Source organism: Nuphar pumila, chromosome 3 (genome assembly GCF_984573655.1).
Source record: "Nuphar pumila chromosome 3, dmNupPumi1.hap1.1, whole genome shotgun sequence".
Lineage (NCBI taxonomy): Eukaryota > Viridiplantae > Streptophyta > Magnoliopsida > Nymphaeales > Nymphaeaceae > Nuphar > Nuphar pumila.
In genome coordinates this window covers 138,553,923-138,573,944 of record NC_143251.1, presented here as the reverse complement: position 1 = coordinate 138,573,944, position 20,022 = coordinate 138,553,923, and the positions used below count along the sequence as shown (strand labels likewise).

Below are 20,022 nucleotides of genomic sequence, written 5' to 3'. Positions count from 1 at the left end.
CACTATAGTGTCGAAAAGTATCAAATTGCCGACACAATGTGTCAAACAAGTCCTTGACTTGTCAACACGTGTTTTGATTGTAACTTTTGAAAAACTATCCTCCTCAACAAAATCCATTTTGGAAAAAAAAATCAAGTTTGGACATTGGTTGGTAAAAAATATATTAAAAGTGGACCCTACTTTCTAAAACCATTTTCTCGAAACTAAAGCTTGTTTCACTCATATTTTTTCACTCCGTCCTTGGATCAAAGTGATTTTTGTTTGGTTGAAAAGTTAAAAATCTTTTATTTTTGAAAAAATTACTTGGGAAGATGACATTTCCCAATTCATTTTAAACCAATTTTTAAATTACTTATGAAATGCCTTTAAGTTCTTTTGTGGGTTTTTTTATGAAAATATCTATCTTTCTATTTCTAAAATGGTTTTCTTATGGAATGTGCCCGAAGTATTGATCAAGCTTACACCAAAAGGTTTGCAAACTATCTCGATCCTTACATGCAAAAATACTTCAAGTTTATATCCGAAATCTTTGGTGTGTGAACAAACTATCCCATTTTTGACTGGTCATCGCGACGACTATACCGTGTTGGGGCCAATATTTATGTTGCTTGGGAACTCGCAGAAAATTTTGAGTGTAAATAAGGTTGAAAAATAAGTGGTGTATAATGTACGAAAATCGCAGATCAGGTAATCACATTGCACACCTTGAGTGTACTACCACACCTAGTTGCCTTCCATCTTTTGTTGGACTCTGCAACTAATAGGTTGACACTCAAAGATGGAGGGTGACCCGAGTGCAGCGGCACACTCAAAGTGTGCAATGTGATTTCTCTCGATCCACCCCGAGAGATAGCCCTGTGGGAAGAAGGAGAATCAAGTGAGTGAGGATCAGGTGCTATCACATTTCACACTAAGGGTACATTTGGATGCCTATGATCAATCCGAGGATCTGAGCTGGCATAGAGTTGGGATCTCGAACCCCAAAAGGGACAACATAGTTGGAGCATGCCATGGCTCTCATATGGGCGGACGGGGTTCAATTCCAGCCGGTGCTCCGCGTGGTTGGTAGGAGCTGTCAGTGCAAGTCTCCTTGCAGTGAGACGTTGCAGGTTCAAAACCCAGTGGTACAATGAATAATTAGTGGGGGTCTGTCTAAAAAAAAAGTGTATTGTTCATGAGGTACAACTTGTCAGCTGTTGGGTCCAAAAGCAAATGATAGATGATCAGTGCAGCAGCACAAGTGTGCAATCTCTATTCTGTGGAGTAGAACTGTGGAACCAAGAAAAGAACCCTAACTTATGTAACTGTAACCTAACGATCAAGCTGTCCCATTTTGCCTTAAAATATTCATCAAATAAAAAAAAAATCAAGAACTAACTCTAATAGTCTCGGTTCTGGATCTGGCTTAGATTCTTTGCATTTTCAATCCGTGTCGAATTTTACATTACAATCTTGATTTAGGAGTCATATTGTTAACATCTTAGGTGACTTTAACCCTTGATGTTTTTTTTTTCTGAAAAAAGCAAAATATCTTTTTTCAAAAACTCGCAAGAATTTAAATGTTTTCATAATTCTTGCATTTTTGGCAAAAATCTTGGCAATAAAAAATAAATTTAAAAAATATAAAAAACAATTCTTATAAGAAAATATTGATAAAAAGTATTTAAAAATAAAAACACACATTTCTTCATGATAAATAGCTGTTTAAAACATAAATATTGTGTTTAAATTGCGGTATTTATGTTTTCATAAATCTCACGAGAAATTGCCGTTTTAAACTTTCAGACATTTTTTCGTGATATTATCACGAAATTTTCATAAATGTGGCGATATTTGTCACTATGGGTTCAAGGCACAACACATAAAAGTTTTGCCTATTTTTACTGAAATCCAACCAAAATGACAGAAAAAACCCTTAATAAATAAAAAGTAGACAATGATACCGATTATCAGTGTGACAAATATTGGCAGTATTTAAAAAAAAAATGAGAAATTAGTCCACCATTTTAAACTGCTATTTCTTACGTTTTTTTCAAAATACCGTGCTAATATTAGATTAATGAAAAAACTAACGTCATTTATCGCCTTTTGTTGATCTCTTTCAAGCACAGTCACAAACCTAGCTAAAGGGATCTTCTTGGCAAAGAAAATTCTTTGGATAAATTAAAAAATGGTTTTCCTCGATAAATTCTCAAAAAAGATATTGGTATACTTAATTATTAGAATATTAAAATATTAATAAAATGCAAAAAATAAAATATAAAATATAAACAAGGAAGGTGAATATGGTATTATTAGCGTGATGAATAATGATAAAAACACGATGTTTCCAATTTTCGAAATAGGTAATATTTTAAAAAATGCGACATTTTTCTCAGGATTATATGGGTTTTTAAAATATCACGATAAAATTGAGAGATTTTCGCCGACATTTGTGTCTACGCCTTCAAACCCTACTACGAAACAAAAGCCCCCTTTTTCTTTGGCGAACAACCCTAGCGTCTCCGACGGCCAGACGCGACGCCTGCTTGAAGGCGTTTTCCCGCGAGATCGCCGGCTTGTGTTCTCAGTCTCCGGTGTAGGTGACGTCTCTCTCTCTCTCTCTATCTGTGAAGTGTGAATTGTGAACTTAGTATCTTCTCCTATTTCATGATTACATAGTGTTTGCTGAACTATAAATAATTAAATTTGCTATTGAAGTTGGTCTTATTTTTCTGGAATTATTCCTTTTATTTGTTCTGTTACTGAGCTTTTATCTTCCATTTTTATTTTCACTAGTTTGATGCACAATTGCCATGATCCTAACATTAGCCTCCTAGAGTAAAACACCAGATTTGATTTTTCAAGTTTTTTGATTTAAACTGCACAAACGCCTCTTTTAGCATGTTGCTTGTATGTCTAATGGACACAAATTGATGAGAAAATTTTGTGGGCAGGCCAGAGTTAGGGTTAGGGTTAGGTTTTTTGGGAGATGGAGAAGGAGGAGGCGGTTGAAGCTATGCCGGTCTTCGCCGGATCTGCGAATCCGGGAACGGAAGGTGTTCCCTTCGCTGTAAAGCCGAAATTCGAGCCCCTCAACGCGCAGGAGATGTCCGGTGGGCAAGTTCAGTTCCGCAAGGTTTTCGTCCCCCCTCGCCGTTACACCCTTCTTAAGAAGGCTTGGATGGACATCTACACGCCCGTCTATGAGCAAATGAAGATCGATATCCGGATGAATCTCAAGGTCCAATTTGTGCCATACCCATCTTCTCTAGCGGTTTCTTCTGTTAAATTTCGTTTTTTTTTTCAGATTGTTTGGGGTTTTGATCTATTTCTGTGGTTTTGAGTGAGTGTTTTTCTTTCAATTTGCTTGCTTTTTCCTTTTCCAATAGTCCTTAGATTGGTTTTTGGATTGTTGGTTGTTATTCTTTGGTTGGTTTCTGGTGTTTGGATGATTCTTCTTCCTTTTCCTCTGTCTTCCTGCGCTTGAAAGAGCGTTTTTTCCCCCTGGAGATCGCAAATAGGTGGATCATATGTTTCTCTGAATTTTTCTGGTTTTTTTATCTGAATTTTGGATTACCATCTTTGTTATTTCTTCCCACTTTTTTTTCTCTCTTGGGGAGGGAAATGCGATAGGTGGCTGTTTCTATATTAAGATTTTTTGGTATATTAAAGGTAAATTGCGTATGATAAGCAACAATGTTTTCTCTTTCATTTTGATCTTTCTCTTTCTTAATCATTTTTTAGTTTAGTTTTTTTTTTCCTGTTGATTTAATGGGAAAAGACCTGCTTGAAGTTCATAAAACTGAATTATCTCTTTGGTGTTAGGATATTAAAATAAGTTGCTTCTTCCCTAAACCTGGTTCTATGACAGAAACGATGGCCATTTGAGTTCTTTTAGCATTATTCTTTCTTGAGTAGGAGTCTCTTTGAAGAGTGTGTATTTCACGTGGAATTACTATCAATGCACAGTAGAGAAATATAGGTGCAATATGTTTATATCAACACTAAACTTGAATTTTATGTGTATACATTTTGCGCTGTTTCTACTATATGACAATGCTGAAGCAGTGAAATTCATCCTTCACACGTGTTTCTTAATACTTTTTCCTGTTTTTGCTGTGGTTTTTTCCACGTCTCATACTGATTAATGCATGAAACAGACAATGGGTTTTCTCTCTGCTTTGTAAGAGTAGCTGCTGATTTGGGGTGATTATGTTTCTATGAATCTTCAGACGAGGAAAGTGGAATTGAAGACACGATCGGACATCAGTAACCTGCAAAAATGTGCGGACTTTGTTCATGCTTGGTTTTGATATTCTGGATGCTGTTGCCCTCCTGCGGCTCGATGATTTGTATGTAGATTCCTTCGATATCAAGGATGTCAAGACTTTGCGGGGTGAGCACCTTTCTCGTGCAATCGGTCGGCTGGCTGGTAAGGGTGGTAAAACAAAGTTTGCTATTGAGAATTCAACAAGGACTCGGATAGTGATATCAGATACAAAGATACACATTCTAGGGTCTTTCTTGAACATTAAAGTTGCGAGAGATTCTTTGTGCAGTCTTATTTTAGGATCCCCAGCAGGTAAAGTCTATTCGAAGCTGAGAGCAGTCTCTGCCAGAATGGCCGAGAAATTTTGATGCTGTATCAGTTTCTGCATCCAAGGCAGAGAAATTTTGATATGGTCATCTATTTAGCAGTTGTGTGAGTGTTTATGATTGGTTGATTCTATTGAATTGAAGATGCCTTCCGTTGTTGGTGACACCTGATTGCTGAAAAATATCATGATGGAATCTATTATAATTATCATTATTTTTTTTGTTTCCTTACTGGCTGTCCTTGTCTTTGGCCAAATTAGTTTTGCTTTGACACTCTATGAAAGCATTAGAAATGAGCTATTTGTCTTGCTGACCCTTCAGTTATGTGGCAAGCCAAATTTTTGTATGCTGTCCTGTAAGTTATTACTCCTGAATTATATGGTATTAATTGTCTGATGAAGCGGATGGGGTGTGTACCAGTATAGTGTGGATGAGAATGGTGGAAGTTACCCTTAGTATGTTTGGTAAACTCTAATGTGATTCTGAATCTCATTTGCACAACTAACCAAACATCAGAAAATGAAAATGAGAAATCAATGTGATTTGAAATCACATTTGGAGTGGATCTCGTGTGATTCCAAATCACAAGGTGGAATGTGTGATTTGAAATCATGTGATTCCAAATCACATGAGATGCAACGAAACATGAATGAGGAGGATCTCATACACACCTGTGTTTATTTTTGCATGTGGTGGCTCAGTTCGGTGGTTGGTTCATTGTATGGGGTGATGTGAAATGATGCACAAAATTATGATATGGTTATAATTGTTGATGATTTGGGATTTTTATATTTTTGGATGTAAATGCAATATTCATTGTAGTGGCTAAACATGAAAGCCGTAAAGTAGGATACTGATTGGGAAAGGCCATTGCTTGTCCTAGTCGCTTGGTTCAACTGTTTCTAGTGATGTATGGTATAAAGGTTTGGTTCAACTTGTTAGCTGTGGGCCCCAGAGTGAAGCTTCTCTCTCTCTCTCTCTCTTGATTAATTTAAAGCAATTGAGAATATGGTAACAAAGTTCTCTTGAAAAAAAATTCTCAAAAAAAAGAGTATGGTATCAAAGAAGAGAACGTCAATACTCAAAGTCACAACCATATACCGAAAAAATGTGTTTATTGATACCAAATTCAAGTATATTAGTCGAATAATGACTCGTGGTTAATCAAGCCCAAGTTTATGAGTACATAACAGAAGCTTAACCAAGTGAAATGAGAGGCATTTAACTAAAAGAAGGAAACCAAAGATATAAATTTACTCCAAGTAGGTAGCTGTTTAAAAATTCTTATGTATGGTATCGCTAGTCCACCATGATGAGCTCTCATCAATCTGCCTCCCTTGGTTTCACGTCTAAGAACCAATCTGACTGAAGCTCATAGACCGACATGGAAATCGATTTGGCAATCTTGTGAACGCCTTTGTTGCCAGTAAGTGGGGGCTTTGGTAGGCTTTTTCCTTTGTGGAGAGTAAGTTTTTTATCTTCCTCCCCATCTTGTTCATGGCTTGGCTGCATTTCCACATCGACCAGGTGCTTGGAGCCAGCATCCTCCATTTCTTCACTTGTCATGGCCTTGGATTGGGATTTTCTTTTGTATATCATGTAGAGAATGAGTTGCAAAGTCCCCAATAAGAATCCAATGGAGTTGGGTACCTGCAATATTCTTGTTAAGCAAAGGGGTGACATATATATGCAAAAACTTAGAGAGAGAGAGAAAGAGAGCATACCACAATGAAAAGGTCTCTCACAAGAACAGCATATATGGCCCAAATTCCTCCGTTGAGTAAAAGGAAGAATGATAGGGAGAAAGGCATGTACTCAACGCTTTTTGTGACCACAACGGTTCTCTGATCATCATTGTTGCAATGTATGAGTAACTAATATTCTTGCAATATGTGTAGGCTATATATTTAATGCAATCATTTGCAGATACAATCTAGCTGAAATCATGATGCAGGTCGTTTTGATTGAAAATCTAACCCGGTAGATGTGTTCAGCATAGGATGCAGGTTATAATCTAAGCTTTTTTATTTTTTGAAAGGCAAGCTGGGGTTAGGCAGACCCCCTACCAGTTATACAACTATACCATTGGGTTTTGAACCTGCAATGTCCCAACACAAGGTGACAGTGCACTAGCAGCTCCTACCGGACAAGGGGGGGTCTCCTTTGTATAATGACCCATAAAGACAGCCCATTTTCTAGTATATAGGAAAGTCATTCAACCATTTTTACCCGTAACCCCAAAAAGAACAAAATAAAAACATGGAATCTGCATCAGCTGTATGACTTTTTCACTCTTTCCCAGCAACTGAAAGTTAGTTTGAGGTCATTTTTTATGCAGCGGCACTGTTTGTCTGCATCACACCCATCTCCAAAAATGCCAAGATGGTTGGCTATCAAGTAGGTCCCTGCATGCCCACCATGCAGCGGCTTTTAAAGTTTTTTTAGTTGAATTATGATTAGTCTTTGCAATGAATGCAATATGCAAAAAGTTCTTTCACGAGCAACAACGGTTGGTGTGGATAAAAAGCAGTAAGAAAAGGGGCAGGGGTTGGATGACTTTACCACAGCTGCTAGCGGTGATGCATACATGCCAAGAGTCATGCCGGCACACATGATGCCGATAACCGTCAGACGCAGTTGCTGCCCGTGGACGGCGAGAAGCGTAACCGCCACTATTGCTCCAAACAGCCCCACATTCAGAAACAAAACCAACTTGACTAGTTTTATCTGCAAATCCAAAGAACAAAACCGCATCAATTGGATAATAACGTGAAAATGGTTGAAAAACAAAATCTTATTGAGGCCTGTGTTTACCCGGATCTGACTCGAATTAAATCTTATAGGGTCCAGGTAAGGTGATAAATATATAAGAAGACCCAAGTAAGACCTGAGTCCAGACTCGAAGGTTCCATTAATACATGGACCTGGGTATAGTTTGTGAAATTTTATACCAGACTTGGACATGACCTGAGTTTCGATTAAGACCCACAAATTTTCAATGTAAAAATGATAAAAATATGGTTTTATCGGGTATGGGCCGTGCTTGGTTCATGTAATTCTTATCGGGTTTGGTATGATTTTTTTTATAGTGGATTTGATTAGACTTGGGTTAAGAACGGATACCATACCCAAAAATCTGGTCCAAAGTCTGGTTTCATCTTGGTTCGAACCAAACCCCACCCGTTGACACCCCTAATCCCATGCATGTAAAATCTCTGTCACAAAGATATGGATGCAAATATAATCTGATTTTGCAATGCAAGTAGAAGGCTTAAATTCAAAAAATCTTTTGGCAAAAAGGACATACATATTTTTTATTAATAAGAAAACTACTTTTCTAATATTTTAATACACAACAATACATCTTTAGTGAAATATTACTACGATTTATTAAAATTATTAAAAAATTTAAAATCATCGTCATATACCACCAAAATGACATGTTCCGGCGACACAGTGTAAAAGCAATTGTGCATGTGCCTGTGTTTTAGAGAGTTTGATTACCCGCTTCGGCAGGGAAGTTAGTCATGAGAGAGAGAGAGAGAGAGAGAGAGAGAGAGAGAGAGAGAGAGAGAGAGAGAGTACCCTTGCATCTTTAGGTGAGTAGATCAGAAACAAAGTGACGTAAATGGCCTCTAATGCCGCACCGGCACCGTTAACGGTGACCACTAGAAGCCCTCCCGGCTTAAGAAGACCGTAGTACGTCCACAGGGAAGTGCTGAGCAGGGTGCAGACATAAGGAATTGCCTTGAAATCCTCCACCGACCCCTTCCTCACAACCCTCTTGAACGTTCCCCTGAATCTCAAAAGTGCAACATAAAGTATCAGAAACAAATGCAGCATATATTCAGAAAGCAGGCCCTACTAGTGAGAGAAAAATAGTTCTAGCATTCGTTAATCCAAAACCAAAATGAACTTTTTTTAATTTTCACAACCAAAGCAATGAACTAAGGTGTATGAACTCACACTGGTGAAGCAAACACTAGTATGGAAATCACATTTCCTGCAACAAAGTGAAGAAAAATAAAATTATGAACATGTATTTATGCCCTCTCTCTCTCTCTCTCTCTCTCTCTCTCTATATATATATATATATATATATATATATATGAACGATCTGACAATTGAGCTAGAAATCATAGGTGCAGGTCATGTCGACTCAGTCCAACATCATGGATGCATTCAACGGCCTGTTTGCTAGAAAATGCATCTTGGTTCGGGTTTTCCCACAGAAAACATGAGTTTTCGAGCTGTGAAAACTATGAACATTATGGGCAGATCATTTTTTAGGCCATGGGAAAACACTGACACTCCGTAATCGCACAATCCAAAACCCATTTCCTACCAAAAAAACATTCTAGATCACACCTATAGTGCCCACACACAGACACACATATATATATATGAAACACTGATAAGTTACCAATAACCCCAATAATGAAGCTCAAGTTCTCCATAAGGCTGAGAGAGGGTATTATGTGTGGTGAAGCAGAAGGATATATATATATATATATATATATACATGAGAGTGTGGACCATTTTGGCTTTTTGTTGTTGGGTCGGTGAAGCAGACCTGGTTGGAGGCAAGGCAGCCATGTGTAAGGTGATAAATAAAGCATTGGTCTTTCTCCTATTTTTTGAGCTCAACTGGATGCTATCACGTGTTTGCTTTACTCATCTTTTTCCTTTGTTCCAGTGGATTGCTTGGGGACACCTTTTGACAACGAAAGGATTCGCCTTGTGACCAGCCGTTTCAATAGATTGTAGGTAGGGTTTGTAAACGAACCGAGCAGCTGGTGACTCGGTTCGGCTCGTCAGAAATTCGTTCGTGATCGGTTTATATAATGGCCGAGCTGAGCCACAAGCAGCTCATTTAGCTTAAACAAGTTGAACCAGAACACAAGGCGTTAAGTTGGGCTCCTCGATATATAGTGCTCGTATATATATATGTTATGAATAACATATATTTGTGTAATATATAAAAAGAAGAATGCATAAAATATATATAAAAAAGAAGGATGAATGAAAAATTTATAAAATAAAATATGAACTATTAAGTATAATTTATAAAAAGTTATATATGTTTTCAAGTATAATATATAAAAATATTATACATGAAATGTTTTTACATGAGCCAGCTAGTGTTTGGCTTGTCTCATTGAGAGACAAGCGGAGCTCGAGCTCGGCTGGGCTAAACACAAACACGAGCCGAGCCACAAGCTCAATCCACTAGTAAAACAAGCTGAGCCCGAACATTCCTTGTTCTGTTTGGTTAATTTACCAGTCCTAATTGTAGGGCTGTAATTTGTTGGTGGTGTGACTGGGTCTGGTGTTCCACTCATCCCCTATGTCATCCCTACCTTCACTTGGGATCTAATTGGTGTAAGTTGTTTTGATCAAATCTGACCTCATATATGGATTCAACATGATCCAATGTGGTAGGAACTGATTTTCGTTTTGCTATTCATTGACAAAAGTATGGTTTTTAAATAAATAAAGTTTGACATTTTTAGGACCGTTGATTTTTAATTACTTGAAGATCTTGTGTGTAAGTCATATTTTGGCAATTCAAATACTGTTTCATTAAGTTGACCATGTAGATCACATCTATAAGGTCAGATTTGATCAAAACAACTCGCAATAATAAGATCCCAAGATGGGGTATGGCATAGACGATTAGTGAAACTTAAGTCTAGAGGGTTAGAGCTCAAACATAGCTATTTTTTTTTATTATAAAAATATCAGGATTTTATTTCACTATTTTCAAAGGAAAATATAGTAAATCAAATGAATGTAGTATTGTCAAAATAAGACCAACCCGGGTCGTCCAAGTGGCAGCGGGCTTGGGGAGAATGTGCTGACCCTTTTATCCTAGATCTAACTCCCACCGGGTGTACAGGTGCCTTTAACTGGTCGGTTCTGTAAGAGCTGGATGTCGGCGACCCCGCCCAGGGTTTACCTCGTATTGGTGGATCGATTCTCTTTGAGGGTTCCTCGTCATTAAAAGGAAAGAAAAAATTACTTTAAAATTATTGCATTTTTCACAATATTAACACCATGAAAGCAATTTTTAGAAAAAAATTATCATTTTTGTACTCTTTATGTGCTGAGATTTTCAAGATTGTTTTGAGAAAAGCCAAAGTTTTCAAAATATTATGAGATTTTCCATAACCAAGATTTTCCCAAAAAACGAGTTTTGTAACATAACAAGGATCCTAAAAGCAAGAAATTAATCAAACACAAAAATTATATTTGTCATATAAATAAATAAAAATTGAACAACAAAAAAAGATTTTTTTTTTTAAGTCTAGCTGGGGTTAGGCAGACCGACCCCTACCAGTTATACAATTATACCATTGAGTTTTGAACCTGCAACGTCTCAACACAACGTGACGTGCACTAGCTGTTCACTACGGGATAAGCGGAGCCTCCATTGGTCAAAAAAAAAAAGTCACGCTCGAGGAAGGGCTTGAGTGCGGAACCTGGGCACAGCTTAAAAGGGTCACTGGGTCGTATGGAGGGGGATTTAGACCCTCAGCATGGAGAGGTAGGCTCGAGGTTGGTGTGGTCGTGTTGAGCTTTGGGTCCAGACCAGTCACCAGTTGCTCGGTCCATGCGACCTTTTTCGATCGAAATGCAGGCGTGATACGACGGATGATGAGGGAATAGAAAGAACAAATCGAGCCAGCAAAAGGCAGAAAAATACATGTGGATTCAGAACCCAATGTCCTCACCACTAAACCATGGGACCACTGATGATAACTGAGTTCACCTACGAGGCCTCGGTTGTCTAGGAGCAGTTAGTGCATGTCACCCATAGTGACAAACGTTTTTATTGACAAATTTTTCGTTTTTCAAAATCTCGTGAGAAATTGAAAAAAAATCCATAAATCTCACATTTTTTGGCAATAAAAAAAGTAATTAAAAATATAAAAAATATTTTTTATAAGAAAATATTAATAAAAATTATTTAAAAATAAAAATACATGATTTTTTCCGGAATAAATAGCCATTTAAAACATAAATATCACATTTAAATCACGGTATTTATGTTTTTTTATAAATCTCGTGATATTTTGTAAATCTCGCGAGAAATTGCCGTTTTAAACTTTCAGGCAATTTCTCGCGAGATTTTCATAAAGCTCGCAATATTTGTCACACTGATGTCACCTTGTGTTGGGACGTTACAGGTTCAAAACCCAATGGTATAGTTGTATGACTGGTAGGGTCTGCCTAACTCCAGTTTGCCTTTAAAAAAAATAAGATTATATGACTGAATATACAGTGGCTTTTAGCGCAAGGAGAGTACCCAAGTGCGTTTGTCCATTTGGGTGAACAAAACTTTTTGACTTTAAGTTAAAAGAGAAGATTCAAAGAGGAAAAAAAAAGCAACCACAAATTGTTTTTGGAATACACACTAGAAACGTGTCAAATAGGAGCAGATAAAGCGATGGAGAAGGACTGGGCGACTGTGGCTGGCCTCCATTAGAGGGCCCCGCTGCCATCAACGGAACAAGTTCGATTTCTTGATATCGGCAAGAAGTGAGGAACAACACAGGATCATCACTTGAAAAGGCACATGGAGAGCTGCCGGACAAACTTAAAGTCACTAATCAGTGGAAACCCGACACCCTGATACGCTTGGAGATGAGCACAACACTCTCAATCTCTCTGATATTTCTTAGGAATATTATGGTCAAAAGACATTTTTGTTAGCATCACAAAAGCGATCAGGGGGTAATTTGTGATGGATCGATGCCTGATGTACATGAAAATGAAGAAGACGGATAAGGATGTAAACAACCTTCTTCAAGAGGGGGTATTTCTTCTCAAATGGCACTTGTAACAATGTCCTCTCTCTCATACAAGGGAGAGATAAGGCTGGCAGATTCACCCTCTTAGATAGCCATCTACACAGCCCTCAGTGAGACTTGCCGATTTTCTCTCTAAATCGACAACTGTTTCACTGACTCAAGACAAGGCCTTTCAAAAGGAAATTTCACGAGTTGGAGAGAGTGGGCCTACCTCTCTCCTCAACCCATAAGACTCTTCGTGAAACATGGCCACAAAGGTCGTGTATGACCAACATCTCCCACTTGGTCATGTGAAAACAAACATAATGCAGAATTTTACCTCTTACTATTGAAGTATTTTTCTTGCATCTATATTCCTGGAATAAGTTATAAATTTTAGTTAGTCATCCAACCATATATCTTATCAGACATATCTTAATCCTATACAGAATACATGTTTCAAGAACATTTCCTCTGATATGACCTTAGTTAAAGGATGGATAATCATATCAGATGTAGGTAAATAGCTTACTTTGATTCCATTCATTTCAATCATATCATGAATATAATGTTACTTTACCATTATATGTTTACTTTAAGAATCGTCCACTCTACTCTTCATAAGAGAGATGACAACCTGGTTATCATAATAAATTTGGACTGGCCCGTTGGTTATGTCCTGCTTCAAATAATTAATAAAACATTTTATTCAAATGACAAATATAGTAGTTGCATTACATGCAATATATTCTACTTCCTAAGTATGCTGAGCTACACAACATTGTTTTTTACAAGACCAAAAAATTGCTCCTCCTCTGAGGAGAAACATATATCCAGAAGTGAATTTACTATCATCTCTGCTGACTGCAAAGTCAATATCAGAATACCCAGTTAATTCTAAAGCATCAGCTTAAAAACAAGATTTTAAGTTTATAGTCCTTTTTAAATATCAAAATATTTTTTTTACAGCTTGCCAGTAAAGCCAATCAGGATTACTTTGATAGCTACTAATGAGGCCAACAACAAAATTGATATCAGGCCTTGTGAAAAGCATACCATACATCAACCTTCCAACAACTTGTGCGTAAGATACATTTAGCCTTTCTTGTTCATCACCACGACTATCATTCTTATTCAATTTGATACCTTTTACCACAAGTGTTCTAACAGGCTTGCAATCACTTATTTTAATTTTTTTGAGTATATGATTTAGATACCTTTCTTGACTCAAGATTAAAAGTTTGGAGTTTCGATCTCGAGTGATTTTAATTTCAAGAACATATGATGCTTCTCCCATGTCTTTCATTTTAAACTGAGAATTTAACTATGACTTGGTTTTGACAATCATATCATTTTCATTTTCAATCAAAAGAATGCCATCTACATATAGTGAGAGAATAGCAAATTTACTCTAACTTTTTCAGACATAAACACAGTGGTCAAATTTATTTGCCAAAAACCCTAATGACGTAATTTCCTTATGAAACTTTAAGTACCACTAACGTAGTGATTGCTTGAGTCTGTATAGAGATTTTTTCAACCTATATACTTTATCTTCTTTGCCTTTTATTATATAGCCTTCAGGTTGCTCCATGAAAATGGTTTTCTTAAGCTCAACATTAAGAAAAACGGTTTTAACATCCATTTGATGCAAATCTAGATTGTACTGAGCTACAATAATAAAAATTATCCTTATTGAGGCAAATTTTGCAACAGGTGAATATGTGTCAACACAATCTAATCATTCTTTCTGAGAAAAACCCTTAGCAACTAATCCTGCTTTAAATTTATTAATACTACCAATGGACTTGAATTTCTTCTTTAAAATCTATTTACATCTAATGAATTTTCTTTTCTCAGGTAAATCAGTCAATTCTTAGACCCAATTTTTTTCAATAGACTCAATTTTCTCGTCTATGGATTTTACCCAGTCTGTTGACTCACATGAGTTTATTGCCTCACCATATGATAAGTTATCTTCTATGTCATCGATGTCTAAAGCATATCACAGTTCCTCTGACAGGTGAACATAATAGTTATCTAAGTAAGACAGATGAGCTTTAGACCATTTATGCCCAGCCTAAGACTGGTGAGAAGAAGATGAAGATATTGCAGAAGGTTTGCCATTACTTAAATATTCTTGCGAGTCATCAAAATCATAATATAAATCAAGATGATCGTCTCTATTTACTTGAGGAATATTTTTTTCATGTTTTGATCTTTCAAGAAGACATCTCTACTTTCGATTAAACCCTTATTTGTTTGGTAAAATCTATAACCTTTGGATCCTTTGAGATATCCAATAAAGATAGACCTTATAGATCAATTATCGAGTTTATCTCTAAATCACTCTATTACTTTTATATGAGCTACTGAACCCCATCTACAAAGGTGACTTAGATTAGGTTTTCCTCATGTCCATGACAATAGATTTACAAGAAATCCTATTTAAAACATATGTTTATGTATGTATTACTTCTCTCCAGAATACTTTGAGTAATAAAGCATTAGATAACATACATCTAACCATATCGAGAAGGGTCCTATTGAATCTTTCAGCCACACCATTTTGTTGAGTACCTGGAGTTATGGTTTGAGGTCTGATCCCACTAGCCTTACAATATTCAAAAAATTCATTTAAGGTATATTCTTCTCCTCAATCAGATCATAAAACTTTAATATTTTTACCAATTTGGTTTTCGACTTCTTGACAATATTCTTTAAATTTATCTAATGCTTCATACTTATAAGTTATGAGGTAGACATAACTATATCTAAAAAAATCATCAATAAAAGATATAAAATATTGCATTCCTTTATGATTTTAAGTCCTGAAGGGACCACAAATGTCAATGTGTATGAGTTTCAACAATTCGAACGCTCTAATTACATTATGTGGGAAATATTCCTTTGTCATTTTTCTATAAATACAGGGTTCACATTTATTAAATGAAGATTCATTAAAGTCAGGTATTAGATTTAATTTAACAAGTTTCTTCATTTTCTTTAAGTTAATGTGTCTAAGTCTTTGATGCCAAACATTTACATCCATATTAAATATAATGTCAATATAAGCAAAAATCAAAAGAATTTTATTCATATCAGAATCATTAATTTTAAACAACCCATGATGTTTGTCAAAAACCCTATCAAACAGGACTCGACCATGTTTCACCATAGTAATTTCTTTTGGTAAAAATCTGACTTCAAAACCCTTGACAACCAAGGCCATAACAGACACTAAATTACGTCTCATGGATGATACAAATAGGGTTGCCTATATACACCCGTTGTTCACCAGGCTTATACTCGACCATGTCCACCATTCCTTCCTTGCTTATTGCTATATAATGTGTTACCCTAGATTCCACCCACTATCCAAAAAGAGCCTGGTCCGTATAAGAGCATTCCAATATCACATAGATTATATCTCGCATCTTATTTTGTTGGCCATTTTTGTTGTTCCTGCCATTGTTGTTGTTTGTCTGGCTCCAACAATCTTTCTTAAAAAGTTTTGGTTTTTCACACTTGAAGCACTTGACCTGAGAGGCTGCCTGCGACTTACAAAATATTAGACCTTTTCTATTATCAAATTTGTCATTACCTTTAAATTTTTTTTCTTAAAATGTTGACATCTAAAAGAGCTATGACTGCGATTGAGAGCATCTTTCACGAAGTGTAATTCACTTTTTCTATCTTGTTTAATATGTTAGTGCTCAATTTTAAGTTAAGCAGGAAGCTCTTCCATAGTTAGATTTTTTGAATTCAGTTTAAGAGCAATTTGCACAATCTTTCATGAAGATGGGAGACTATGCAGAATAGTGGATATCTGTATACGGTTAGAAATTATATTCCCAACTATTGCCAGGTCCTTTGCCATAACAAGCATTTTTTTCACATGATCAACAACATTATCATTTTCTTGCATCTCACACAAATTATATTATTCTAGTAGTAATTGTATGTGTGTTTCAGAAGTAGTATCATATTTCTTGAAAATGACATTAAACATTGACTTCACTCTAGGGTAATCTTCGAACACCCTAATAAGGTCATTATCCATATAGGTGAGCATGATGGTTCTGGCCAACATGTTGTCATTTTTATATTTTATAAATGTTGATTTGACCTCTTTGGTAGCTTTAGCACCAGGGTCCCTTATTTCAATAGCGAGGGCATTCTCAATGCCCTCTAGAGTTAAAACAAGTGGAATCCTCCTCTTCTAAATGTGAAAAATAGTATCATTAAGTTTATCAGTTTTGGATAATTCGGTTGCACAAACCCTAACCATTTCCCTAAATTTAGGTATTTTATGATGGCAAAACATGATAAATATAAGTTTAACATTCAGCAGTAGATACTAGCTATAAACTCATAAATAATAACTTTCATAATAAAAAAATTCATGAAATCAAACTTATTATTTCATGCAAGTACTAAAAAAAATGCACTATAGTCAAGTTCTTGATTTTCAATGAAAATGAGCCGATCTGCAATATCTGAGCACTTTTCTATAATTTCAAAAAAGTTAGAGAAGAGTATCGCAAAAAAAAATATTACAAAAAAACAGGACTTAAAAAAAAATCTAAGGGGTTTTTTGCAAAAAATCAGAAACTTAAGCCTGTTCTGGATAATATTTTAGAGTTCAGGTCCTTTTCTGAAATTACCAAAAAATGAGGGCCTGTTCCAAAATCTAGGGATATATATGTCAAAAACAACAAAGTATAGGGGTAGTATAATAAATTTATTACAAAAATACAAAGCAAAGAATAAAATAAAAAATAGGGTCAAAAAAGTAATTTAACTAAGTAAAGACTTGACCGATACTACGAGAAAAGACTAAGGATAACAGGTAATTTCACCTAGCAGGGATATGACCAAAATTACCAAAGAAGAGCAAGGGTAGTGCTATAATTTTACCCATAAATGCATATATAAGGAGCTTGAATTTTCTGAAAAAGCCAGAAGCTTCATAAGGAAATTTTTGGTGTTCTGCGATTTTTTTTTCCAGTCAGTGTCGGTTTGTTCATCAAAAAAAAAGGAAAGCAACGATGGTGCCCTATTACCGGAGGGTCGTCGGTGTTGCCCAGAGGTCGTCGGAGTGACCTTGCTCGCTTTTTCAATGGTGGAGGATCGAAAGATAGAAGAAAAAACTAAAGTTTCCCTTATTTTTTTTGCGATAATCCCCTTTTGGGTTCGATCGCTTGGTCGGATGGGTTGCCGGAAGAGGGAGCAAGGCTGCGGTGATGAACAAACAAAAAAAATAGGTAACCTTCCCATTTTTTCTTTTTGTTTTTTTATTCTGTATCAAGGTTACCGGATGTCGGTGACTTCCTGCTAAAAGTTTAGTGAAGGGAGGTCACCAATTACAGGTGACTCCTTAAAAAAAAAACTTTGTTATTCTATGGAACCAAAATAAAATTTTCATTTTCTTTTTGTTTTTGTTGTGAGCCAATGGAATCAGATGCAAGCTCCGATTCAGTGTTTGTGATCTTCTTCCTCTTATATTTTCAACCTGTTTGTCGATTCGGGGTCTTCATTTTTTTGCTATTTTTTTTGTTTATGGATATTTATCGAGGTTGCCCGATGTCAACGATCTTAAAAAAAAATGATAAGCGGAGGACGCTAGTTATTGGCGACCCTAAAAAAAATATTTCCTCTTTTTTTTTTTTTAGCAAAAAAAAAATTATGTTTTTTTGTGTGTGTGACCCTCTGATATCTATCACAGACCTTAGATGGGATCAAAGTCCTTATATAAAGGATCTTAAAAGAAAATCGGTGAGTTTTTTTTTTTTTAAACTTGCAAGGGATTTTTTTGAATAAAAAATGAGAGATCCACTGCAATCCGACACCTGTCCGCCCCACAGTGACAGCTGGCCCCTAGGTACATCCTTTTGGAACTCTCCTTTTCCCCTTAAAAGACAAGCTGGTTGAAAATCAACCAGATATTGAGTCTGAACCGAATAGACCCCCAAGGATTCTAACTTTGGTCTTTACTCTCCTTCAAGTGAATGGGCCAGAAAAAGTGATGCACAAGCTGAACTCGAATAACCTAGAAGAATCAATATCGTATTGCCTCAATCCTGTTACCAAGGTTCCTCGTATGGGTGCCCTTGGTAAAGAGAATTTGGGGGGCTTATCAGAAGAGGCAAGCACCCTTCAAAACAAAAAGGGAGCGCCCTCAGCTAGAGACCTAAGTGTGATGAGAAAGCCACAAAGAGTCGATTTGAGCCTCGAGGGTCTAGTAATGATATTGATAGTCCCATGGTTGATCACACCCCAATAGAAGGGTCATTAACATCGAGGTTAGGGAGCCTTGGTTGGGCCCTTTGATTTTATTCTTCTACCCTCCTATGATCAATGAAGCTGATTTCCTGGAATATATGGGGGTTGGGGATGTCCATGGGCCCGTCGATAGATTTTTGATGTCTTAAAGAAGCATAGGGTCGACATTGCCTTTTTGTTAGAGTTTAAGATTATAAAAGACAAGCTGCATAAAGTTAAGAAAGAGTTTGAAGGGCACAATATGGTTGGGAATTTCAATGCCATTGAAAACAAGAGAATAATTTGCATTTGTTGTGAAATAACTTCTCATATTGGGATGCCATTTTTAATGTGGAGCTGGGTAAACAATTGATTAACCAAACGACTGTGAGAAAAGCTTTAACCCAAAACTCTGTAGGCAAAGAAGCATAAAACATCATGGCAAGACTTAGTTTAACAATACTACGATATTTTCTTTCTGCTCGTCCATTCTGTTCGGACGTGTGAGGACATGAAACATTATGGTGAATTTTATTTTCTCTTAAATATTGTTGAAATTTATGTCCCATGAACTCTCCACCACCATCAGATTGAAAAATTTTAATGGTGGCATCGAATCTGTTCGAAATCAATTTATAAAACTCATAAAATCTATGAATAAAATCAGATTTCAATTTCAACGGATATAGCCAAACATATCTAGAGAAGCCGTCGACCATAATGACATAATTTTTGAAACCATGGTGAGAAACCTCGGGTGCAGGCTCCCAAATATCACAATGTATCTTCTCAAAAGGTTTATTAGAAAATTCCTCAGATTTAGTAAATGAAAGTCGACTGGACTTGGCCATGATGCAACTCTCACAAATGACTTTATTTTTATTTACAAAAAAAGAAATCAACCTTTTATTTTGCAAAAAGTTAACTATCTCCATACTCGGGTGTCTCAACCAACACTGCCATAATCTTCGCTCACATTGCGTTGTCTATTAGAGAAAAATGCCTCTTTTGTAGTCGGTTCTAGGATGTAAAGGTCGCCGCTTCTAAGCCTCGAAGCTATCTGTCTCTTGGTCACCTTGTCCTTTATAAGAAATCAATCATTATAGAACTCAAAAAATAAAGGCTGATCATGTGTTAATTGACTAACAAAATTCATTTTTTTTATTTCAAGAACAACTAGAACATTACCGAGTCTAAGTTTATCTTGACCAAGTTTAAGATCAATAGAACCGATATGGGTAATTGAGAGTTTATCTCCATTTTCACCATTATTTTCTCACAACCAAAGTAGGGATTAAGTTTATGAAGCATACCTGGATCGGTGGTGACTCTGAACTTGCACCCGTGTCAGGGAACCAAGCATGATCTTGATTATATGAGACCGTCA

The 20,022-nt window shown here is 36.3% G+C and overlaps 1 protein-coding gene and 1 pseudogene across 2 annotated transcripts; one reads left to right on the top strand and one right to left on the bottom strand.

Moving 5' to 3' along the window:
• The first annotated feature begins 2,490 nt into the window (after window positions 1-2,490).
• Window positions 2,491-4,978, top strand: LOC149844045 (uncharacterized; annotated as a pseudogene). Its single transcript, XR_016431177.1, has 3 exons — window positions 2,491-2,578; window positions 2,937-3,223; window positions 4,215-4,978. The product of XR_016431177.1 is annotated as an uncharacterized LOC149844045 (transcript).
• Window positions 4,979-5,676: 698 nt separating this feature from the next.
• Window positions 5,677-9,043, bottom strand: LOC149844044 (bidirectional sugar transporter SWEET16-like). The gene is made up of 6 exons (XM_090002023.1): window positions 9,002-9,043; window positions 8,545-8,581; window positions 8,164-8,374; window positions 7,141-7,305; window positions 6,303-6,422; window positions 5,677-6,228 (listed from the first exon to the last, which is right to left on the bottom strand). Exons 1-6 carry the CDS (start codon window positions 9,033-9,035, stop codon window positions 5,902-5,904), a joined length of 894 nt encoding a protein of 297 aa, XP_089858149.1. The 5' UTR covers window positions 9,036-9,043; the 3' UTR covers window positions 5,677-5,901.
• Window positions 9,044-20,022: the final 10,979 nt, after the last annotated feature.

Bases quoted from the DNA above. Each gene is read 5' to 3' on its own strand.
- LOC149844044 (XM_090002023.1), bottom strand. From the start codon at position 9,035: ATGGAGAACTTGAGCTTCATTATTGGGGTTATTG. The intron at 8,375-8,544 runs GTGAGTTCATAC...TTTGAGATTCAG, and splicing joins CTAGTGTTTGCTTCACCAGT to GGGAACGTTCAAGAGGGTTG. The intron at 6,229-6,302 runs GTATGCTCTCTT...AGAATATTGCAG, and splicing joins TGAGAGACCTTTTCATTGTG to GTACCCAACTCCATTGGATT.